At 45.6% G+C, this 22,602-nt stretch overlaps 2 protein-coding genes across 2 annotated transcripts in view; one reads left to right on the forward strand and one right to left on the reverse strand.

Moving 5' to 3' along the window:
* SLC4A5 (solute carrier family 4 member 5) overlaps positions 1–1,463 on the forward strand; it is a 72,276-nt gene extending 70,813 nt beyond the window's left edge. Inside the window, exon 27 of the mRNA XM_067470755.1 lies at positions 1,400–1,463. The gene's annotated coding sequence lies outside the window, so the exon portion shown is untranslated. The remainder of the gene's footprint in view (positions 1–1,399) is intronic.
* Positions 1,464–6,936: 5,473 nt separating this feature from the next.
* On the reverse strand, positions 6,937–22,174 carry MTHFD2 (methylenetetrahydrofolate dehydrogenase (NADP+ dependent) 2, methenyltetrahydrofolate cyclohydrolase). Its single transcript, XM_060787534.2, has 8 exons — positions 21,981–22,174; positions 18,439–18,623; positions 16,889–17,011; positions 14,612–14,764; positions 13,934–14,041; positions 11,434–11,526; positions 11,076–11,201; positions 6,937–7,659 (listed from the first exon to the last, which is right to left on the reverse strand). Exons 1-8 carry the CDS (start codon positions 22,121–22,123, stop codon positions 7,520–7,522), a joined length of 1,071 nt encoding a protein of 356 aa, XP_060643517.2. The 5' UTR covers positions 22,124–22,174; the 3' UTR covers positions 6,937–7,519.
* Positions 22,175–22,602: the final 428 nt, after the last annotated feature.

A 22,602-nucleotide genomic window follows, 5' to 3' on the forward strand; every position in this document is an offset into this window, starting at 1 on the left:
ATCTGGGGAGCGGGTGAGCTCCTGCTGTTAGCCCCAGCTTTTGCCAACCAAGCAATTGTGAGTAGATCAATAGGTACCACTCTGGTGGGAAGGTAAGGGTGCTCCATGCAGTCATGCCAGTGGCCACATGACCTTGGAGGTATCTACAGACAACACCGGTTCTTCACCTTAGAAATGGAGATGAGCACCAGAGTCGGACACGGCTGGACTTAATGTCAGGGGAAAACCTTTGCCTACAGTCTCTGCTGGGCCCTCTTCACCAACAAAACAACAAGTCTTAAAGAACAACAGAGCACCCAGAGAGTTAAAACTGACCATACAATAGAATAGAATTAACTGTATTGTGAGGTCTTCCTGAACAATGCAGTTGTTTAGGGTCTCCTTAGTATGTGCCAGGGGCTAAGGTGCCCATTTGGTGCCTTTGAGAAGTTGTTTAGGGTCTCCTTAGTATGTGCCAGGGGCTAAGGTGCCCATTTGGTGCCTTTTTGAAGTTGTTCAGGCCCTCTTTAGTGTGTGCCAGGGTCCACTCTGCCCATTTGGTTTCTTTTAGAAGTTGTTTAGGGTCTCCTTAGTATGTGCCAGGGGCTAAGGTGCCCATTTGGTGCCTTTGAGTTGTTTAGGGTCTCCTTAGTATGTGCCAGGGGATAAGGTGCCCATTTGGTGCCTTTGAGAAGTTGTTTAGGGTCTCCTTAGTATGTGCCAGGGGCTAAGGTGCCCATTTGGTGCCTTTTTGAAGTTGTTCAGGCCCTCTTTAGTGTGTGCCAGGGTCCACTCTGCCCATTTGGTTTCTTTTAGAAGTTGTTTAGGGTCTCCTTAGTATGTGCCAGGGGCTAAGGTGCCCATTTGGTGCCTTTGAGAAGTTGTTTAGGGTCTCCTTAGTATGTGCCAGGGGCTAAGGTGCACATTTGGTGCCTTTTTGACGTTGTTCAGGCCCTCTTTAGTGTGTGCCAGGGTCCACTCTGCCCATTTGGTTTCTTTTAGAAGTTGTTTAGGGTCTCCTTAGTATGTGCCAGGGGCTAAGGTGCCCATTTGGTGCCTTTTAGAAGTTGTTCAGGCCCTCTTTATTGTGTGCCAGGGTCCACTCTGCCCATTTGTAGCTCCCAGGGACTTAAAACGGCCATGCAGTAAAACAGAATAGTTCTATTGTCAGGTCAGGTCAACAATATTAAACCCAGGGACTTAAAATTGGCCATACAATAGAATTGGATTGTCAGGTCAAGTCTTCCTGAACAATAGAGCACCCAGGGGTTTCAAACTGGCCTCTTACTCCACTTGACCTCCATTGGTCCCTAATGCCCAGGTTTCTGCTCTGGAAGGGGCCTCAGACCTCCCCTAGCACAGGGCTCCTCCGTTTTCTTCCCTCCTGACCCTCTTTTCCGTGTCTCCCACCCTCGCACAGCATCACACTCCACCTGAAGATCTCCTGCCCGACTTCTCCGGCCTTCGGCTACTCCCCCCGCAGCCCCCTCTGCGCTGTCCCGCAGGTCAAGATCGAGATGGAGTCCGACTATGAAGACACCGACACCGAGAAGCACGGGCGGGACATGGGCAGCGAGACCACCCTATAGTCCCAGCATCCCTTCCTTCCCTATAATATATATAGAGAAAGATTATAGAGACACGCCAGCCATATTTGGTTTTCTACGTGCAAGACAGAGGAGAGGGTCCTGTTCCTCCTCTGCCGTTTGTGGATGGACCTCTCTCCTATTTCGGACAGGACAAAACTGGACTCTTCTTTGCAAGACCCATTGAAGGATACTTCTCCCTGGACTTTAGGAACTTCATGGGAGCAAAGAAACGGGTCTGACCGCTTTTGGGGAACCTTAGAGCTTGAACATCCTCTGCACCCGATCTTCCCAAGCTGGATCTTCCACCTCTTCTTCTTTTACAGCTTTCTCCAAGCCTTTAAAACCTTTCCAGCCCTAAAAGAATCCCGGGCAGGTGAGACTCTTTGAAGACCTTCTCTTGGCACAATTTGCAAACCATTGTTTTTGCACACAGAAACAGTGTAAGAGCCAGTCAGCTTTTGATCTCACCAAGAAAACGTGTTCTTCTCATTAAGAAAACATGAGCGTTCCACCAGAGGTATTTTTCTTCATAAACTCTACATGCAATTGTGTCGAATAGGAAAACAGCTGTTGTCTGCACGGAAAACAGCATTTTTGTGCGAGATAAGATTTTGACTCGTCTAGCAAATGAAATGAGGGCATTTCTGCTCCTTAAAACATAAGCTTCCATTAGAGAATCCCAGGTGTGGTTGATTTGCCTAGTAAACAGCAGAAGTGATTTTTTTAATGGAATACAGCAGTGGTTCTCAACCTGGGGGTCGGGACCCCTGGGGGGCTCACGAGGGGGGTGTCAGAGGGGTCACCAAAGAGCATCAGAAAACACAGTATTTTCTGTTGGTCATGGGGGTTCTGTGTGGGAAGTTTGGCCAAATTCAATCATTGGTGGGATTCAGAATGCTCTTTGATTGTAGGTGAACTATAAATCCTAGCAACTACAACTCCCAAATGTCATGGTCTATTTTCCCAAAACTCCACCAGTGTTTGCTTTTGGGTATATTGAGTATCTGCCAAATTTGGCCCAGATCCATCATTGTTTGAGCCCACAGTGCTCTCTGGATGTAGGTGAACTACAACACCAAAACTCAAAGTCAATGTCCATCAAACCCTTCCTCTGGATGGGTTTTCTGTTGATCATGGGAGTTCTGTGTGCCAAGTTTGGTTCAATTCCATCGTTGGTGGAGTTCAGAATGCTCTTTAATTGCGGGTGAACTATAAATCCCAGCAAGTACAACTCCCAGATGACAAAATCAACACCACCACCCCCCAACCCCACCAGTATCCACATTTGTGTATTGGGTATTTGTGCTCAGTTTGGTCCAGTGAATGAAAATACCATCTCAGATATTTACATGACGATTCATAACAGTAGCAAAATGACATTTACGAAGTAGCAACGAAAATAATGTTATGGTTGGGGGTCACCACAACAGGAGGAACTCGATTAAGGGGTCACGGCATTAGGAAGGTTGAGAAGCACTGGAATACAGGAACCCTGTGTGAATTTTGCACAGAATCAACTCTGAATTGGGGACAACCCTCAAAAATGGCAGGGCTTTCAAATACTTTCTTGCAGCAGAAAACAATTGTCAGAGTTCAGTCGTGGCCCAATGTAAGGGAGGAATCCCATTGTCCCAGATTAACGGAGACTGGGATTGTCCCTTATGAGGAGGAAGAGCACACAGGTACTCGGGGTTGGGTAAAAACCTTTCCAATCTATTCAGTTCCCGAGAAAGGTAAACTCACGTGTTGTCGAAGGCTTTCATGGCAGGAATCACGGAGTTGCTGAGTTTTTCGGGCTGTCTGACCATGTTCTAGCAGCATTCTCTCCTGACCTTTTGCCTGCATCTGTGGCTAATGGCATCTTTAGAGGTTCTGTTGGCAATGAAGCGAGTGTATAATATCCCTGTGGAATAATGTCCAGGGTGGGAGAAAGAACCCTTCTCCAAGAAAGTGCGGAGGTTGCAATTAGCCAGCTTGAATAGCATTCAGTAGCCTCCTTCCTTTAGAGGGGTTCCCCAGAATGCTCAGCCGCAGATCCTTCATGAATTTGCAAAATTCCAGTTTCTTTCCTCTGAAACAATGCTGTCCTTCTAAGCAGGATCCTTTTTTGTGTATGGAAGCCTCTGGCCTGCTTTCAATATCGGTTCCTTGTAATAACTTTGTAAATACTAAAGTTGAAGGTGAAACTTGAATTTATTATCCTGTTTATCATGATGTGATTTGGATCAGGTTCCCACTAGCGGCTAAAGAACTGATTGCTCTTTCTTTTCTTTTTCTTTTTTTTCGTCTTTTTTTGCTGTAGTCACTATTTGAACTTGAGCGGGAGGGCTTTGTACATTTCCCTCCCACCTTTTAAAGGGGCCGGACCATCGGCGCCCAATCCTTTTAGCCTGTTCTTACCATAATGTTACAAATAGGTTATGCAAACCCAAAAGGGCGCCCATGAAGCTGCGTTCTCAACATATGTGGCACTACGGTTCTCAAAAAAATACACCACATTCTCACTGAAGCATATGTCATATTTCCTCGAAAATAAGACCCAGTTGAAATTTTTAGGCCAAACGGATGCATTTAGTACATCTGTTGCAACACATGGATGAATTGAATCGTAAGATAATAATATATATATATAACTATTGAATGTGTTATTGAAATAATATATGATGACAGTGTTCCAGAAAATGACATGACTGTATTTGAATAAACGTAGATAGTTGCCCATGGAAATAATTAAGCCAACTCTTGCAAATAAGCCCTAACTCCTCTTTCGGAGCAAAAATTAATATTAGACCCAAGTCTTATTTCCGGAGGAAAACTATCCATCTATCCATCCATAAACTCATTGATTATTTCAACAGGAACAGACTTGCAAACCTTGTTTTCCACTGTGGTACGACACTCGCCATTTGTATTATTCTAATGCATTATAATAAATTCTTGAATCTCCTCCGCCGCTTGTGATGTCTTCCTTAAAAGAGATCTTGGGCATTTTATTATATCTATTAGGCTTGTGCATAATTTCGTTTTTAATTAGCATTTCGGATCAAATTTGTTAAATTTGTGCATATGAATAGATATCCGAAACAGGTAGGATTTGCGTTTTTGGTTTTACTCTGTTGTAATTTGTTGTTTGGGCTTGGCCTCATGTAAGCCGCTCCGAGTCCCAATCGGGGAGATGGTGGCGGGGTATAAATAAAGATTATTATTATTGGAAATGGGGAGGGGGGGATTTAGAAATCGAAACACTCACCAATCATTTTCACTAATGTTCTGTAACATTTGGATGCCTCCCAAGGTCAGCTTAATTTTCAGTGTAAGAATTAAGCAACTTTAGACAAAGCCAAGAGAACTTAAAGTGCTTGCTTTAAAAACCAATCCTTTTACTTTGGCGCAATCACCAGAAGTTAGGCATGAGGGGGGGCGCTAAACTTAAAGGGCGGGAGACTGAGAAGACGGCAAGCGCGCGCCCCAGTGGCAGAGACTGCAAAAGGCCCTGCTTTCAACTACATTTCCCAGAATGCAGTATTCAGCATTGGGATGCAGCAGCTAGCCATCCATTTACATAAATAAAATGGTTGAACCTGCAAAGGGGACTAAAGTAAGGACGTCATAGTATTAATCTGTGCTAAGTTGAAGTTCTGTGGTTGTGTGTCATTAAGACAGGCAGGCATTCCAGGGGATTGATTGGGTCACTTTTTGGAAGGATACGTTGTTTTTGTCCAAACTTTTTAAAATCCTCAAAAATCTGTCAATGCGTGAATCTTTCTGAAACGTCCAGGGATGGATGGCCTAGTTATCGTGTGCATTGTACACTCAATTCAAGGAGATCGCTCTTCGAGGTTTTTTTTTATAATGTTGTTTATAAAAACTTTTAAAATGCCCCAAAATCTGTGGATGAGTGAAACGTTCTGGAATTTGGTGGGCTCACAGTGGTCAGTGTGTTCTACCACTGTAGCAAGTTTCACCCCAATAGCTTTTAAAATGAGGGAGGTAGGAGCTCCCATTATAGTAATTATTGAATTAATGAAAACGTGCAATTACTGTAAATCAGGGGTCCTTAAACTAAGGCCCAGGAGCCAGATAGGGCCCTACAAGGTCATTTACCCAGCCCTAAGTCTGAAATGACTTGAAAGCACACAACAACAATCCTATCACATCAGTCAAAAGCAGGCCCACACTTCCCATTGAAGTACTAATAAGTTTATATTTGTTAAAATTGTTCCTCATTTTAATTATTGTATTGTTTTTAAGTGGGTTTTTTTGGCACTACAAATAAGATATGTGCAGTGTGCATAGGAATTAATTCATGATTTTTTCAAATTATAATCCGGCCCTCCAACAGTTTGAGGGACTGTGACCTGGCCCTCTGTTTAAAAAGTTTGAGGACCTCTGCTGTAAATGAAATAGTAATGCACCAGGATTGTGGCGCAGCTGGCTGAGTGTCAGCTGCATTAAGATCACTCTGACCAGAAGGTCATGTGTTCGAAGCCAGCCCGGGTCAGAGTGAGCTTCCGGCCAATTTTGTGTAGCTTGTTGTCAACCTTTGCAACCCGAAAACAGTTGCATCTGTCAAGTAGGAAAATTAGGTACCACCTATGTGTGGGGAAGCTAATTAACTAATTTATGAGGCCATAAAAAGACTCCAGAAAAAAGCACTCCAGCAAAGCATGCGGAAGTACTTCATCAGTGTCGCAGATGGACAATGAAAGCGACAGCTCCCCTGGCGGCCAGAAAAAAGTTAAATAGCCTTTGTGTATGTCTATATACGTTGTATGTCTAATTGGCATTGAATGTTTGCCATATATGTGTACATTGTAATCCGCCTTGAGTCCCCTGCGGGGTGAGAAGGGCGGAATATAAATGCTGTAAATAAATAAATAAATAATAATGAAATTTCTCTACTCTCATTATCGTAACGGGTTCTTCACTAAGGGCCTCATTACACTAGAGAAAAAATCCACTTAAAATTCAGTTTCTGTCTCCTGCAGAATTCTGGGGTTTGTGGTTTAGGGAGAAGCCTTTAGCAGCCTCACTAAATTGCAAACCCCAGAATTCTGCAGGAGGCAGAAACCAAATTTTAAGTGGATTTTTTCTCTAGTGTGATGAAGTTTTGAGTATACTTTAGAAATGTTTTAGAAACAAAGTGCCAGCGCCCCCCAGTTTTGTAAGTACTTTTGAACCGTTTTTTAATGGATCGCACATGCTGGCTATCTATCTATCTATCTATCTATCTTTCTTTCTTTCTTTCTTTCTTTCTTTCTTTCTACCTAAGACTTTAAACAGCACAAAACCATTGCAATGCGACAGTGACAGGGAGATGTTTGCAAACAGTATTCTGTCCTATTGACAAAATCCCAAAGACAACGAAGGGGGTGCCAGGCTCCTTTTTTATTCAAGCACAAATGGCAACTTCTGCTAATTGCCTATATAAACAGCAAGCTCAGAGGCAAATGCCCGCCAGGTTTGTAACATTCAGGACCGCTCCATCCCTTTAAGAACGCAGAGGGTCGGAGTGCTGGAAATGGCTAGAAATTGCATTGCTAGAAGATAACACGAGTGGAAAAAAATGCTATATAAATAAAGACTTTGTAGAAAACGGAGTGAACCTCTCCCTCCAGCAGAGGTTCAGGAACGATCCTAAGGCAGAGAACGCCACCTAGAATTGGTTGGTAGAAAACACACATTTTTTTGGCCCTTACGTTATGCCAGAGGCAGCGGGATGGACAAACTTCAGCCCTCCAGGTCGGCTGTTAGGAATTGTGGGAGTTGAAGTCCAAAACACTTGGAGGGAGGGCCAAAGTTGGCCTGTGCCTGCCTTAAAACAATGGGAGTTGTGCATAAGGCCCCACCGAAGAGCAATGGCAGCCCTGCTCAATAAATACTTTTCCCTGCTGCCCCTTGGAATGCTGCTGACCGTCTCACAGGGCACGCGCCAGGAATGGGGGGAGGGCTCAAGCACTGAGGGCGGCCACTTCTGGGGGGCGCAGCATCTTCTTGGCAGCAATGATGGTGTTCTTCATCAGCATGGCCACTGTCATGGGGCCTACGCCACCGGGGACCGGGGTGATGAAGCTGGCCTTCTGCTTGACGCCTGCGGAAAGGAGCAAGTAGAGATGCCGGTGAAGGGCAAGGCCCCAAAACAATACAACCAGGCCAGGTAAGTTTCCCTGCCCAAGGAAACAAGAGCATACAGTAATTGGGTTCTTAACATCAATAAGACCCAGGAGCTTTTAGCAGATTACAAAAGGAATAGATGAGAAATTCAGCCTTTGGTTATAAATGGAGATTTGAGTGGAGCGGGTGGCCAGTTTTTAAGTCCCTGGAAGAAAGGACTAATTGGTGGAGAGGGCCAGGCAAAAGTGCATTCCCTAAATTCATAAAACCCAAAAGCAAACAATGATGACTTCTAATGTGTATCCTGATCCAATGCCCATCCTGGGTGCTGCTGGTTACCTCCGCGAGTGATAAACAAAGCACACTCTCATCCTCACCCTACTTTCTTATGCAATATAATAATAATAATAATAATAATAATAATAATAATAATAATAATAACAACAACAACAACAACAACAACAACACCACTTTATTTGTACCCCGCTACCATCTCCCCAAGGGACTCGGTGCGGCTTACATGAGGCCGAGCCCAAACACAACAATACAAGCAATAATCACAACAGTACAAGCAATTAAAATAAAACATAGAAATAAAACATTATTGAATTTTACCAGTTGGATTGTTACTACTAGAAGATACCCATGATGCTCAGGGATTTTTCAAAGCCACAAGCGTCACCTATGGACCAAGAAACCATGGCATACAGCCTCTATGCTCATCCAATGAAACCAAACTAATGAAGGACCAAAAATCAATTGCACTACGTTGGAAATAACACTACCAAAGCCTCCTGAACCGCAGCTCTGAAGAGGCTCTCTCACAAATCCCGGAACAACAAACCAGGGATGAGCTTGCAGCACTGCCTAGTTTAGAAGTCAGCAATGCCATCAACCAACAAAAAAATAACAAAGCCAGCGGACCTGATGGGATCCCTGCTGAAATCTTTAAAGAGGGAGGACCTGAGCTGACACAACAACTCCACCAGCTTATAGAAAAAGTTTGGGTGACCGAGAAAATCCCAGCAGATTTCAAGGGTGCCACCATCATCACCCTCTTCAAAAAGAACAGACTGCGGAAACTATCGAGGTATCTCCCTTCTAACCTCTGCTGGGAAAATCCTCACAAGAATCCTTGCAAACCGACTTCTACCCCTCTCAGAAGATACCTTCCCAGAATCCCAGAACGACTTCCGCCCCTCCAGAGGAACCGTGGACATGATCTTCACTGCACTACAGCTCCAAGAAAAATGCAGGGAACAAAACCAACCTCTGTACATGGCATTCATTGACCTTGCAAAGGCATTTGACACAGTGAATCGCAGTGCTCTCTGGACCATCCTCCAAAAAATCAGGTGCCCTAACAAATTTGTGAACATCCTGTGGCTCCTCCATGGTGACATGATGGCAACAGTCTTGGACAGCAATGGCTCCCAAAGTGACCCCATTTAAGGTGGAATCAGGTGTCAAACAAGACTATCCTACTCGGCCAACGAGGGATCACCTAAGTAAGTAAGTAAGTACTACTAGAAGACACCCTCTCAAAGTATTTGTGTGGATGTATGTACATGTATATGTGTATATATGCATACACACATGCATATACTGGAGGCGTAGCGGACTGATGCCTTTGTGCCCAAAACAATTAATTGTCAAGACTGAGTAGTTGCCCCCAGGCGACTGATGGATCTCTTTCCTTGACTGGCGACAGGGTTTTCCTATCCAAGTGGTCCCTTTGAGATGAAGCCCAAAGAACTGTTTCATGGCCCAGCATTAAAATATCACAGGAAAGGGGGGAAAGTTTTGAGAAAGAGAGAATCAAGCCCAGAATGAGCAAAAGGGCATCAAAAAAATCAACAAACACCTCAGGTGCAAGATGCTGGCATCCTTCCCTTTGCAAACGCTGCAGAAAAACACAGTCCAGGAGGAACACAGGGCTTGTGAGGCCAATCCAAGCACCGGCCAAATCTAAATATTGCTCCATGCCTGGTTCAAGTTGCAGTGGGCAACAGAACAGACCCCACGCTGCAGCTCCCAGTAACCTGAGCTTCACACCAGGAATTGCTGAAATGAGGTCAGAAGCAGGGCTTCCCTCCCAGCTGCTGACGGGACTCAGGCGCACCCACCCCAGCTGCTGCTTCGTCCAAGGATCATAGAATCATAGAGTTGGAAGAGACCTCATGAGCCATCCAGTCCAACCCCTGCCAAGAAGCAGGAAAATTGCATTCAAATTACCCCCAACAAATAGCTATCCGGCCTGTTTCAAAGCTTCCAAAGAAGGAGCCTCCACCACGCTCTGGGGCAGAGAGTTCCACTGCTGAACGGCTCACACAGTCAAGAAGTTCTTCCTCATGTTCAGATAGAATCTTTCTTATAGTTTGAAGCCATTGTTCCGCGTCCTAGTCTCCAGGGAAGCAGAAAACAAGCTTGCTCCCTCTTCCCTGTGACTTCCTCTCATGTATTTATACATGTCTCCTCTCAGCCTTCTCTTCTTCAGGCTAAATATGCCCAGCTCCTTAAGCCGCCCCTCATAGGGCTTGTTCTCCAGACCCTTGATCATTTTAGTTGCCCTCCTCTGGACACAATATTCCAGGTGTGGTCTAACCAAGGCGGAATAGAGGGGTAGCATGACTTCCCTAGATCTAGACACTATGCTCCTATTAATACAGGCCAAAATCCCATTGGCTTTTTTTGCCGCCGCATCACATTGTTGGCTCTTGTTTAGCTTCTTGTCTACGAGGACTCCAAGATCTTTTTTACACGTACTGCTCTCGAGCCAGGGATTGTCCCCCATTCTGTATCTTTGCATTGATCGAGTCACAAGGAACATGGCCCCATCGGTTAAGTGGCTAGATAGCCAATACTCCAGAGGACAGGAGCAGGATTCAAAACGACCCTGACAGATTAGAAAGATGGGCCAAAACTAACAAAATGAAGTTCAACGGGGACAAATGCAAGATACTCCACTTTGGCAGGAAAAATGAAATGTAAAGATACAAAATGGGGAACGCCTGGCTCAAGACCTGGCTTGGTCTGGAGAACAAGCCCTATGAGGAGTGGCTTAAGGAGCTGGGCATGTTTAGCCTACAGAAGAGAAGGCTGAGAGGAGACATAATAGCCATGTATAAATATGTGAGAGGAAGTTACAGGGAGGAGGGAGCAAGCTTGTTTTCTGTTTCCCTGGAGAGTAGGACACAATGGAACAATGGCTTCAAACTACAAGAAAGGAGATTCCACCTGAACATGAGGAAGAACTTCCAGGCTTCGCTTGCCCCTGGGGCCCTTGCTTGTGCAGTGGTTCCAGGGAGGTTGTGAGTGGAAAACTATCCTTTGCAAACCTATTCCGTGACATGTTATCACTCCGGGCTTGCAAGAGGCGACTCTGGTGCCTACCTTCGAAATCCACGTCTCCCACCAGCCGGGGTTTGGCCGTGACGGGATCCTGGACCCTGTTGATGCCCACGTCGATGACAGCCGCCCCTTCTTTGATCATGTCTGCCGTAATGAGGTTGGGAATGCCTGCAAGAAGACGGGAAGGAGCAGATGAACATTGGAGGGTCAAAGAGAAAAGCCGGAGTAGAGTACACAAGCCCAAGATCCTGGCGAAAAGAGCATCCCGTTCCCTCCTGCCAGCTTATCAAGGGAGACTCCGTGGGACTGAAATCCTCTGCGGCACTCGCTATTAAAGGGAATGGCAGACAGGCCAGCCCTCCCAAAATAGCATTGGCTTGCAGCCTCCCCTTTTGCTTACCTGCAGCGGCCACCACAATGTCTGCCAGGATTGTGTGCTTCTTGAGCTGCTCTTTGGGAGTGTAGCGGTGAGAGATAGTCACGGTTGCATCGCCTAGAGAAAACACGTCACGTTGAGAATATGTTTGCTTGCTTGGGACGCTGCAGGGCCATCTAAACCAGGCATGAACCAACTTCGGCCCTCCAGGTGTTTTGGACTTCAACTCCCACAATTCCTAACAACCAGTAGGACTTGGAAGTTCAAAACACCTGGAGGGCCGGAGTTGGCGCAGGCCTGACTCGTTCACAGTATGATTATTAACAGCTGTATTTATACAGGCAGTGCCTGAGTTACAAACATCTGACTTACAAACAGCTCACAGTTAAGAACGGTGGTAAGACAATAAGAAGTGAGAGGAATCTCCCTCTCGGAAAGAAGAGAAATCAACTCCTGGAAGAGTTGTTATTGTGGGAAAATAGGTCTCCAATTAAGCTTATCTCCAATCCTTGTTTTCACAGCAAGCCACATTTTCCAAAATATCATTCTCACAGGGACAGAAAGTGAGGTGAAATCTTCAAAACATAGGCACAGATAGAAAAGGAAACACCGCAGGAGTGTTCATCCTTCCCTATGCCATCAAATGCATGTGTGTGTGTATGTGTATGTATGTATATGTGTGTGTGCATATACATACTGTATATACTCGAGTATAAGCCTAGTTTTTCAGCCTCTTTTTTAGGCTGAAAAAGTCCCCCTCGGCTTATACTTGAGTCAAGGTTATTTATTATTTTATTCTATTATTATTATTTTCATTTCATTTATTATTTTATTCTATTATTATTATTTTCATTTCATTTATTATTTTATTCTATTTATTATTATTACATTTATCATATTACTCTATTATTATACATTTATTATTTTACTGTATAATTGGTGTTATTGCTACATTCATTATTTTACTCTTTTTATTATTATTGTTATTATTACATTTGTTACGTTGCTCTCTTTATTATTATTGGAAGGATACATAAGCACATTTACATTGAAGAAGGTAAATAATCATTTAATCAGAGTTGGACAGTCTTATCTTAAATTACCATTTTTGTAAATATTCAAAAATATATAACCTACTGATTCCTCAATTAATGTAATTTAATTGGTATCAATTTTTATTTTGCAATTTACCAGTAGCTGCTGCATTTCCCACCCTCAGCTTATACGCGAGTCAATCCGTTTTCTCAGTTTTTTGTGGTAAAATTAGGTGCCTCGGCTTATATTCAGGTCGGCTTATGCTCGAGTATATACGGTATAGATGTGTGTGTGTGTGTGAAGTTGCACTTAAAACCCATCCCTGTTCTGACTTACACACAAATTCTGCTTAAGAACAAACCTAGGGAAACCATCTAGTTTGTAACTTGGGAGCGGCCTGTATCCCGCCCTTCTCCCTGTTGGAACTCAAGCAACAAACAACTACACCTTCTAATAACCATTTAAAACAGTGGTTCTCAACCTGGTGTCCCCAGATGTTTTTGGCCTACAACTCCCAGAAATCCCAGCTAGTTTACCAGCTGTTAGGATTTCTGGGAGTTGTAGGCCAAAAACATCTGGGAACCCCAGGTTGAGAACCACAACGCAAGTACAAAAATTAAAGAAGAAAACTAAAGTTAAAATACAATGAATAAAATTAAAACTATATTTACATCTCTCACATACACCCCCTGCATACAATAAAGCCCCACCCACAACCCTTGTGATCTTTGTTCAGTTCCAGTACTCAGAACCCCTTTAATTTTAAAGAACACAGATTTTGGCCAGGGAAAGGGGGGGATATCTGGGGGCTTCCAATAAGAGGAGAAAAAACACATGAATAATAATTATTATTTTATTGACACAAAAATATAGTATGACACAGCAAACGAGATCTCTATGCTGGATTTCGTATCACAAGTTGAACACTTCTCAAGTGCTTAGGACTGTGTGATGTATTATTATTATTATTATTATTATTATTGACCCCCGCTTTATCTCTCCAGAAGGGGACTCAAAGTGACGGTGAAAATTTGATCTCACAAGTTCACGTGAAGTGCTCCCCCCGCCCCCGAATTAATTCAATGCCCTTCAGGAGGTGGCCTGACCATTGAAGGCGAATATGAGGCTCTGCTCTGTGGCTAAATCAGGATGTGCATTCCTGCTGCCGGAATGCCTTGAGATCCCCTTGCCGTTCATGCCTGGGTCAACGAGAGGGGGTTTCTCTGAAGAATTTAAGCACCCAGCAGCAATGTCAGGGGGAAAAGTTACACTGGAGCGATATACTTGCAGAGTTCCCAGCAGCACATCTGTGATGCCAGGGGTGCATCTCCATTGCAGCATGAATGTGGATAGACCTGGCATGGGCCAACTTCAGCCTGTCCTCCAGGTGTTTGGACGTCAACTCCTACAATTCCTAGCAGCCTGTTGAAGCCCAAGACACCTGGAAGGATGGCCGGAACTAGCCCCTGCCTAGTGGGGAGCCTCTTACCTCCGGGGCGTTCGTGCCGCCCATCCGTGTGGAGGAGCATGGCGATGGGCATGCCCACGTTCTTGGATCGCCCGGCCACCACCACGTTCTTGCCCAGGGTCGGGATCCCTGAAAAGTGGCGCAGACACAAGCAGGCAGTGAGTGAGACCCGCACCCTTCCTTGACCGCAAGTTTGGAATAGAATCACTTCACTGGCATTGTACATCGTCCCACAAAATTAAATGCCACCCCCAATACACATTACATCTATGTAGAAACACAATTCCTTCCACATTCTGTTCGCTCTTCCACAGCTCTTCAGGCCAATGTATTTTCCTTATTTACTCTATTCATCCCCGGCCCTTCTCAACCCCAAGGGGGACTCAGGGTGGCTTCACATATCGGATGCTTGCCATAGATGCAGGCAAAACGTCAGGAGAGAATGCCTCTAGAACATGGCCATATAGCCCGAAAAAACCCACAACAACCCATTATTATTATTATTATTATTATTATTATTATTATTATGTAGACTTACAAAACAAAGCACCCACATTCTAACTGCTCTTGCGTAACACTTAATGCTGCATCAATATGAAACCATAGAGTTCCATATAGTCAGATCTCTGTGATAATAGCTCTCTCTCAGCCGATTTGTTTTTCTCATCCTATCCGGTCTGCCAGATGGCAATAATTCACCTGTCCGCTTGATGATCTCCCACACGCCCCACGGCGTGGCCGGCAGCATGGAGTACTGGTCCAGGCACATCCGGCCCACGTTCACCACGTGGAAGCCATCCACATCCTTCTCGGGGTCCACGGCATTGCAGACCTTTCGCTCATCAATATGTTCTGCAGAGGAGGAAGAAGAGGGACAGTGAGCCCTTGGGTCACAGGCATAGAATCCTGTGTGAACATAGGAAGATGGACATCACAAAGAGGAAACGGTGCACTGCTTCACCAAAGGAACCCAGTAGAATGGGCCTAAGGAATCTGGAAGCGAGAGGAGGAGGCAGCCTAGCACGCGCTTGCCGAGCGCTTTGTATTGAGCCTAAGGAAGCAGAGGAGGAAGCAGTGGTCTGGCTGGACCCTGCCTGGACCTGGGAAACTGTGAGTGAAGCTGGAGAGAGAAAGAGAGGTGGAGGATGCCCAGGAAGGAGAGAAGCACCCGCCCCAAAGTGCCCCAAGTGCAAACCTTGTACTTCAAGACTTTAAAAAGGAATGCAGAACTTCCAAAGGAGGCAAGCGGGGGGGGGGGGGGGGGTTAAAGAAAAAAGGCGGGAGAGCACCCCAGGAGGAGGCTTCTACGAAGCGGCACACCACAAAGCCTCGGCAGGGAATTCCACATTCACATTGAAAGAAGAGTTGCCCATCTTCTAACACTCCACCTTGGTATGCTGAATAGCCATGCCTATCACGATGTCTTATTTTCGGGGTATGGCTTATATTGCACAAATGCCTATAAATTCTGCTATGCCTCATTTTATGGTTCGCAGCTTGGGAATGATCCTGGACTCATCGCTGAGCCTGGAACCCCAGGTTTCGGCAGTGGCCAGGGGAGCTTTTGCACAGTTAAGACTTGTGCGCCAGCTACGCCCGTACCTTGGGAAATCTGATCTGGCCACGATGGTCCACGCTCTGGTCACATCCCGGATAGATTACTGCAACACACTCTATGTGGGGCTGCCTTTGAAGACAGTTCGGAAACTGCAGTTAGTCCAACGGGCGGCAGCCTGATTACTAACGGGAGTTACATACAGGGAGCATACCGCCCCCTTGTTGTGTCAGCTCCACTGGCTGCCTGTCCACTTCCGAGCTCAATTCAAAGTGCTATAAAGCTCTATATGGTTTTGGCCCAGCTTACTTGTCCAAACGCAACTGCCTCTACGTCCCACCTCATAACTTAAGATCATCCGGGGAGGCCCTGCTCTCGCTCCCGCCAACATTGCAAACGCGGCTGGCGGGGACGAGAGACAGGGCCTTCTCGGCTGTAACCCCCTGCCTGTGGAATGCGCTTCCAAATGAAATACAATCGACCCCATTCATCCTGGCGTTCAGGAAATTAAAATCTTGGTCTTGGGACCAGGCTTTCGGAGAACAAACATAAAGCAGTACTTTGACTGGAAATGGATTGGTAAGACGATGAGGATACGGTTTTATGGTTCTATCAGTGGGTTAGAGGACTGACTTTGTTTTTAATTACTGTTATGATAATTTGGTTATAATTAATTGATACTGTTTTAACTCTATGTATTTATGGTTTTATACTGTGTTATTGATTTGTGGCATCGAATTGCTGCCTTTGTTAGCCGCTCTGAGTCGTCGGGGTAAAAATGCTGTAAATAAACAAATAAATAAAATTATGGGTATGTGTGGTTTTCGGGGAAACAGGGTATATACAGATTAACATAGGGAGAGGTGGACAGCCCTGTGGGGTTTCCATTGCTTCCTGTGTTCCTGTTTAAAAGATTTCCTAACCTCACATCTCATACCTGTGAGAATTAGCTTTTGAAAATGTGGCTTGTTCTGTAAACAAGGATTGGGGAATGAAGCATCATTGGAGACCTCTTTTCCCCAGGATAATAACAACTTTTCCAGGAGTGGATTCCCCTTTAGAGAGGCAGATCTCTCTCACTTCCTGTTGCCTCAGCTCTAGTGTTCTTAACTAGGAGTCATTTGTAGCCTGGGAACTGTATTTGGATACACAGAGCAAGGATCCAAATACATTAAACACAGGGAATGAGCTTGATATTCACTGTTAGCAATAGCCTCGGCAGGCCTCCAGATGTGGCTGAATTGCATATCCCAAGGATCCCAAGCCAACAGTGCGGCTTTCTGAAAGTGTCAGTCTAAAAACACCTGCAGTTTCCTCACCCCTGCTCCCCTCCCCCACATTCCTGAAGCCCCTTTTGCCCTAGAGCCAAAGGCCTGCTGACTCCCTTGCAGCCCCTTCCCCCACTCCCAGGCCCCGCTCACCAGGTAAAGGCAGCTGCACCAGGAGGCCATCCACCTTGGCGTCGCTGTTGAGCTTGGTGATGAGATCCAGGAGCTCCTCTTCCGTGATGGAGGCCGGCTTGAGGATGGTTTCGCTGCTGATCCCTGTGTCGCCCAGGAAGGAAACGGGAGTCAAAAAGGGAGCAACGGCTGCCCAGAAAGACTGGGACAATTAGCAGAGGGAGAGAAAATTCCCTGAAGACACAGGCCTTCTTTATGGGAGGTAGGTACTGAGCGGTTACTTGGAAGGCTACACTAAAAGCAACACAACTAATAATAATAATAATAACACGTTATTTGTACCCCGCTACCATCTCCCCAAGGGACTTGGTGCGGCTTACATGAGGACGAACCCAAATAAACAATAAAGACAATAAACAACAGTACAAGCAATTTAAAAAAAACATAGTAATAATAGACAATAAAAAGAAGTAAAGAAATAAATAACTAAGGCACAATAATCTCCCAATTTGGCCTCAAGCACCTGGAATAGGGGCTTGCCTAAGTTTTGGCACTCTGCAGGAATCAGCCTGTAGCGCCTGAGTATTCCTGGGCCTATAGGGCAGGCAGACAGTATAGGGTGAGAACACAAACTATGCCAGGAACTCACAAGCCTTGCAAAGGCCTGGATGTAGCTCAGCGGTGCAAAGGACGCAAATGTAGAATCATAGAGTTGGAAGAGACCTTGTGGTCAAGATGATGATCGTGGTGGTTTGCACCTTTGCAGTCTGCTGGCTGCCCTTCAACGTCTACTTCCTCCTGCAGTTCTTCCATGAGGAGTGGTACCAGCATCGCTACATCCAGCAGGTCTATCTGGCCATCCTGTGGCTGGCCATGAGCTCCACCATGTACAACCCCATCATCTACTGCTGCCTCAATGACAGGTAAGGCTGACTGGAGCTCTCCATAGAATCATAGACTCATAGTTGAAAGAGACCTCATGGGCCATCCAGTCCAACCCCCTGCCAAGAAGTAGGAATATTGCATTCAAAGCATGTACATTCCTGAGGATGCTTGGGGTTCAAGAGAGGACACACGGAAAGAGGGGGGATGTAGTGACCTCAATCTGATCGTCGAAGCAAAGAGCTGAAGAAGCATGAACAACTGCCTGCAAGGCGTGTGCATCTTCGTTCCTTTCAAATTGTAGCAGACAGCGCACAAAGGAGGGGTACAACTTTTTAACCATTATTTTTATTGAATTATTTATATTGAGAATAAAAACTTTGCTCCATAAGAGTAAGAGCAGAGTAGCAAGAGCAAGAGAGAAAGCGAGAATAAAGAAAAAAACTAAAAAAAGAAAAAAAAACTACATAAATCAGTACAATCTTATTTACATAGAAAGTGTGGGAACAATTGTTTGAGAAAAGTAGGAAATTGGGCATTTTCGGGAAATAAAAAAATGGGGATAGAAGAGGGAAGAAACACAAAAGAAACAATAAGAAAAAATATTTTTAAAAGCGCCAAAAAAGAAAAAAAGGGGTGGAAGGGGTACAACTTTTAAAAGATGGCTGTGGAGATGGCCCTTGACTCACCCACATCGGCCGCCGCCTTGGTCTTGTTCAGGACATAGGAGTGGCTGGCGGGATTCTCGCCCACCAGGACCACGCTCAGGTGTGGCCGCCGGTTCCCGGACGCCACCCATTGCTCCACCTCATGACGCGCCTCTTGCCGGATCTGCCGCGCTAGCTTCCGCCCGGAGATGACCACCGCCTCATCCCTGGAAAGGAAGGCAGGCTTCTTTAAGAGCAGGTGTGGTGGCTTTTAAGGACAGCCTGCCCTCTGGTGAAACATACTTGAAGGCAGGAGTGGGGGGAATCAAAGGGTGGGAGGAATCAAAATACAAAGTTAAGCACGCTCGCATGGAATTAATGATGGGGGAGGGGAACAAGATGTCTTTGGCAACTGCAAGGTGTAACGCAAGTATGAGCCAACTTCCACCCTCCCTCCAGGTGTTTTGAACGTCAACTCCCACAATTCGTAACAGTCAGTAGGAGTTGAATTCCAAAACACCTGGAGGGAAGGGTCGACCTGGTGTAGACTCTGGTCTGCAAACACATAGAAACTCAATGTATGTATATAAATACATATGTCAATAAAACACAGGTGTATCATTTAACATAATTTGTTCTTTTCTTGAAAGATGAAAAAATCTTCTTCATGTGTGTGGAAATAGTCCTTGTGTCTTTACAACAGATAAGTAGACTCCAAATCCTTGCACAGTAAATATCCTATTTTCTTTATGACACAAGAGTAGACTCCAACATTCAGAGTAAATATCCTATTTTCTCTATTACAAAACTAGACTCCAACATTCAACCGGTTTCGACTCACAGGAGACATCAAGTTTGTAAGTAAGTGTGTGTGTGTGTGTGTGTATACACACACACACACACACACACATTTACTCATTTATCAAAAAGGTTTCTGCCAATTGCCATTGCCAATAGTGCACAAAAGCCCAGTAAATGTGCTAATGAATGTTTGGCCATTACAAATGGAAGCTACCTACAGGCCTAGGGACCTTCCATTTGTAACGGCCAAACGCATGGCCCAGAGGCTCAACTGCATGGCAATCTTTGCAGAAGAGAATGTGGCCCATCCGTAACATAATCTGCAGCAATTCTATGAATGCAATTCTGGATGAACGCAAGAAACACGATCTCTTGGCCCAGAAGAACCGGATTCTTGCAGTCTCCACCAGACCTCAGTCAGTGGTGGCTGGCAAATACAGGGAGGCGCAAGTGAATCCTGTCAATTACAAACACCAGAGTGAAAGGGACACTTTGCAATCCCTGGCCAAGGCGATGGGAAACCACCACCAAGATTGGGATAACAATAAAGGCAACAACCACAATCTTGTGGCCCGGTGGGAGCATTTCCTTGAATGAAGGGTTGCAACTGGTTTTCAGAAACTGCAGGGCGCTGCCTGAGCACACCAGGTTTTTCCCAGTGATAAGAGATGGCAAGGAGGGAGGGATGATAAGAGAGATGGCAAGGGAGGATGCTCCTCCGGCCCTAGCAGCGCCTCCACTCCCACCTTGGGATGATAAAGTTTCCTTTTAGCTTCAAGCCTCAAGGAAATTGCTCAATTCATTGCAAGGCACCCAGATGCAGGCTGTCCTTGAGCTACAAACATCCGACTTACAAATGAATCCTAGTTAAGAACGGGGCTGAGACAACAGGAAGCGAGGAAAATAATAATAATAATAAACCTTTATTTATACCCTGCTGCCATCTCCTGAAGGACTCGGTGCGGCTTACAAGAGGCCGAGCCAAGTACATCAGTAAAAACAACAACAGCAATACAGACAATAAATAAACTCATAAGCAAAGCAATAAACAGTAACACTAACACCATGACGCATTAAAAACCTATGGCAGGGCCAAATGTAATTTTTTTTTAATGCTGGGCATGACCAGGTGACATATAACTAGGATAGGTATTTGGAGAGAGATGAAGCGAGCAGACAATCCTAGATCATTAGTAAAGTGCGATTAGGAACATGTTGCTTAGGGTTTCTTTATTCTGGGAAGGCACACTGGAACAACCACATTTTCAGGCTCCTCTTAAAGACTGCCAGAGTTGGGGCATGCCTAATGTCCTTGGGGAGCGAGTTCCAGAGTTGAGGGGCCACCACCGAGAAGGCCCCCTCCCTCGTCCCCACCAATCGCGCTTGCGATGGAGATGGGATTGCGAGTAGATTATATATTACTATTATTATATTGTGAAACCCCCAGTGGTACAGTTAAACTGCTGAGCTGGTGAACTTGCTGACCCAAAGGTCGGCAGTTCAAATCCGGGGAGTGGGGTGAGCTACTGCCATTAGCCCCAACTGCTGCCAACCTAGCAGTTTGAAAACATACAAATGTCAGTAGATCAATAGGTACTGCCTCGGTGGGAAGGTAACAGCACTCCATGCAGTCATGTCCTTAGAGGTGCCTATGGACAACACCAGTTATTTTGCTTAAAAGTAGAGATGAGCACCAGAGTCAGACACGACTGGACTTAATATGTCCACACATGTAATAAAAGCAATCCAAGACAGCAGGAATCAAACAGGATGCAAAGACAATCCAAAAGGCTAAAAAAACTCCACAAGAACAAGACCCCTTGAACAGGATTTCCATGGCACATAAACTTGGTTTCCAAATGATGCCTGATCTAACTGGTTTCACCTTGAGGCAAACTTTATATCCCAAAACTCAGAAATTGGTTTCGCTTCCCCCCCACATTTACCCCTTATCAGATGATGCCTTTCGGAGCGACGTAAGCACTGAGTTTGCTGTCGATCCTGGCTAATCTCCAGCCGCCTATTCTTCAGCTCCCTATCTGGCTGCTCATTAAAATTCCCAGGTGTCAGATTGTGCTTGAGAGCTCACAGAGAGCAGGAAAACCATTACTATTATATCATGGTTTATCTATACACATACATACACACACAATGTTTACCTTTAGCTTTTTTAGCCAATGTATTTCACAATTCATTATAATAATATTTAATATGATAATATTTATGGGTGGATGGATCTCCTTGCTGCCCTCCCCCTCCCAGCCCAACTCCTTGGGAAAGGAACTCATTCCTTTTTCAACCTTGAGCTTTCATCTATGCCTTTAACTTCTATGACCCATGTATTTCATTCCACTTCAAGCTTAAATGAGAATATAATAAGTATGTTTTCATAATTATCCATAATATATTATGATGATGATTCACGAATGGCTCTCCTTACCCTCCCAGCCAATTCCAGGCCGTTCCTTTGGGAAGTAACTCGTTCCTTTTTCAACCTTGAGATTTAGTCTATACCTTTTGAATGGCATTGGGATTTACAGCCAATATACTTCATAATTCATCATCATCATATTCACGGGATGATAGATCTTCTTGCTCCTCTCCCTCCGCCCCCTTCCCCCTCCCCAACTCCTTAGTTCCTTTCCCTTGAATGTATGGGATCCCTAGGAAGTTGCTGTATGACTGAAACCTGGTCTTGGATTTCATCAGCCTGCAATTCCCCTTCCCGCCGTCGGAGGCGCGCGCGGGTCGCCTTGTGCTGCTGGCGCGGCGCATGCGCATACCTGCGGGCGCTGAGGTGGACGCGGCGGGCGCCTTGCGGAGCCGGGAGGAGGCGACCCTGCCGCCGGCAGGAGCAGCAGCAAACGCAGGAAGAGGCGAGCGTCGGGAGGCGGCGGAGTATGCACAGCGCGGGCGCAGTTGCCATAGCTGCACAAACTTCTCCCTTCTACACAACCGCCTGGAGTGGCCGCGTGGGTCGCTCCGCGCCGCCTTTTAAAGCCTCTGCCGGTTTCACCCCGCCCACTCCAGCTGAACGCATCACCCATTGGCTGGAAAAGAATGTGACGTTTGCAGGACCCGGCGCCGCACCCATTGGCTGGGACAGAAGGTGACGTTGGCAGGACCCGGCTCCTCATTGGATGTCAATGTACCGGGTTGTCAATCGCTTCTCTTGCGGTTGTGGCTGACGCAAGAGAGGGAAGCGATTGAAGCAGCGCGGACTCGAAGCCCCGCCTCCTCCAGCGCTGATTGGTCACCGCCGTCCGGGGAAGCGCGCGCTGATTGGCTCGCCAAGAGGTTGCCCATGTGCTTGCTTTTTCTTCTTGTAATAATGCGTTTCTTGTGTAGTTTAATAAATTATAAATTAAATTATAAATGGTTTCTTGAAAAAAATGCATTTTAAAT

This window comes from Anolis sagrei, chromosome 7 (assembly GCF_037176765.1).
Source record: "Anolis sagrei isolate rAnoSag1 chromosome 7, rAnoSag1.mat, whole genome shotgun sequence".
In the NCBI taxonomy this organism is placed as follows: Eukaryota; Metazoa; Chordata; class Lepidosauria; order Squamata; family Dactyloidae; genus Anolis; species Anolis sagrei.

Coding starts and splice junctions, on each gene's coding strand:
- MTHFD2 (XM_060787534.2), bottom strand. CDS start 22,123: ATGGCAACTGCGCCCGCGCTGTGCATACTCCGCCGCCTCCCGACGCTC. Junction 18,624..21,980: donor GTCCACCTCAGCGCCCGCAG/GTATGCGCATGC, acceptor CTTCCTTTCCAG/GGATGAGGCGGTGGTCATCT. Junction 14,042..14,611: donor GGAGATCATCAAGCGGACAG/GTGAATTATTGC, acceptor GCCACTTTTCAG/GGATCCCGACCCTGGGCAAG.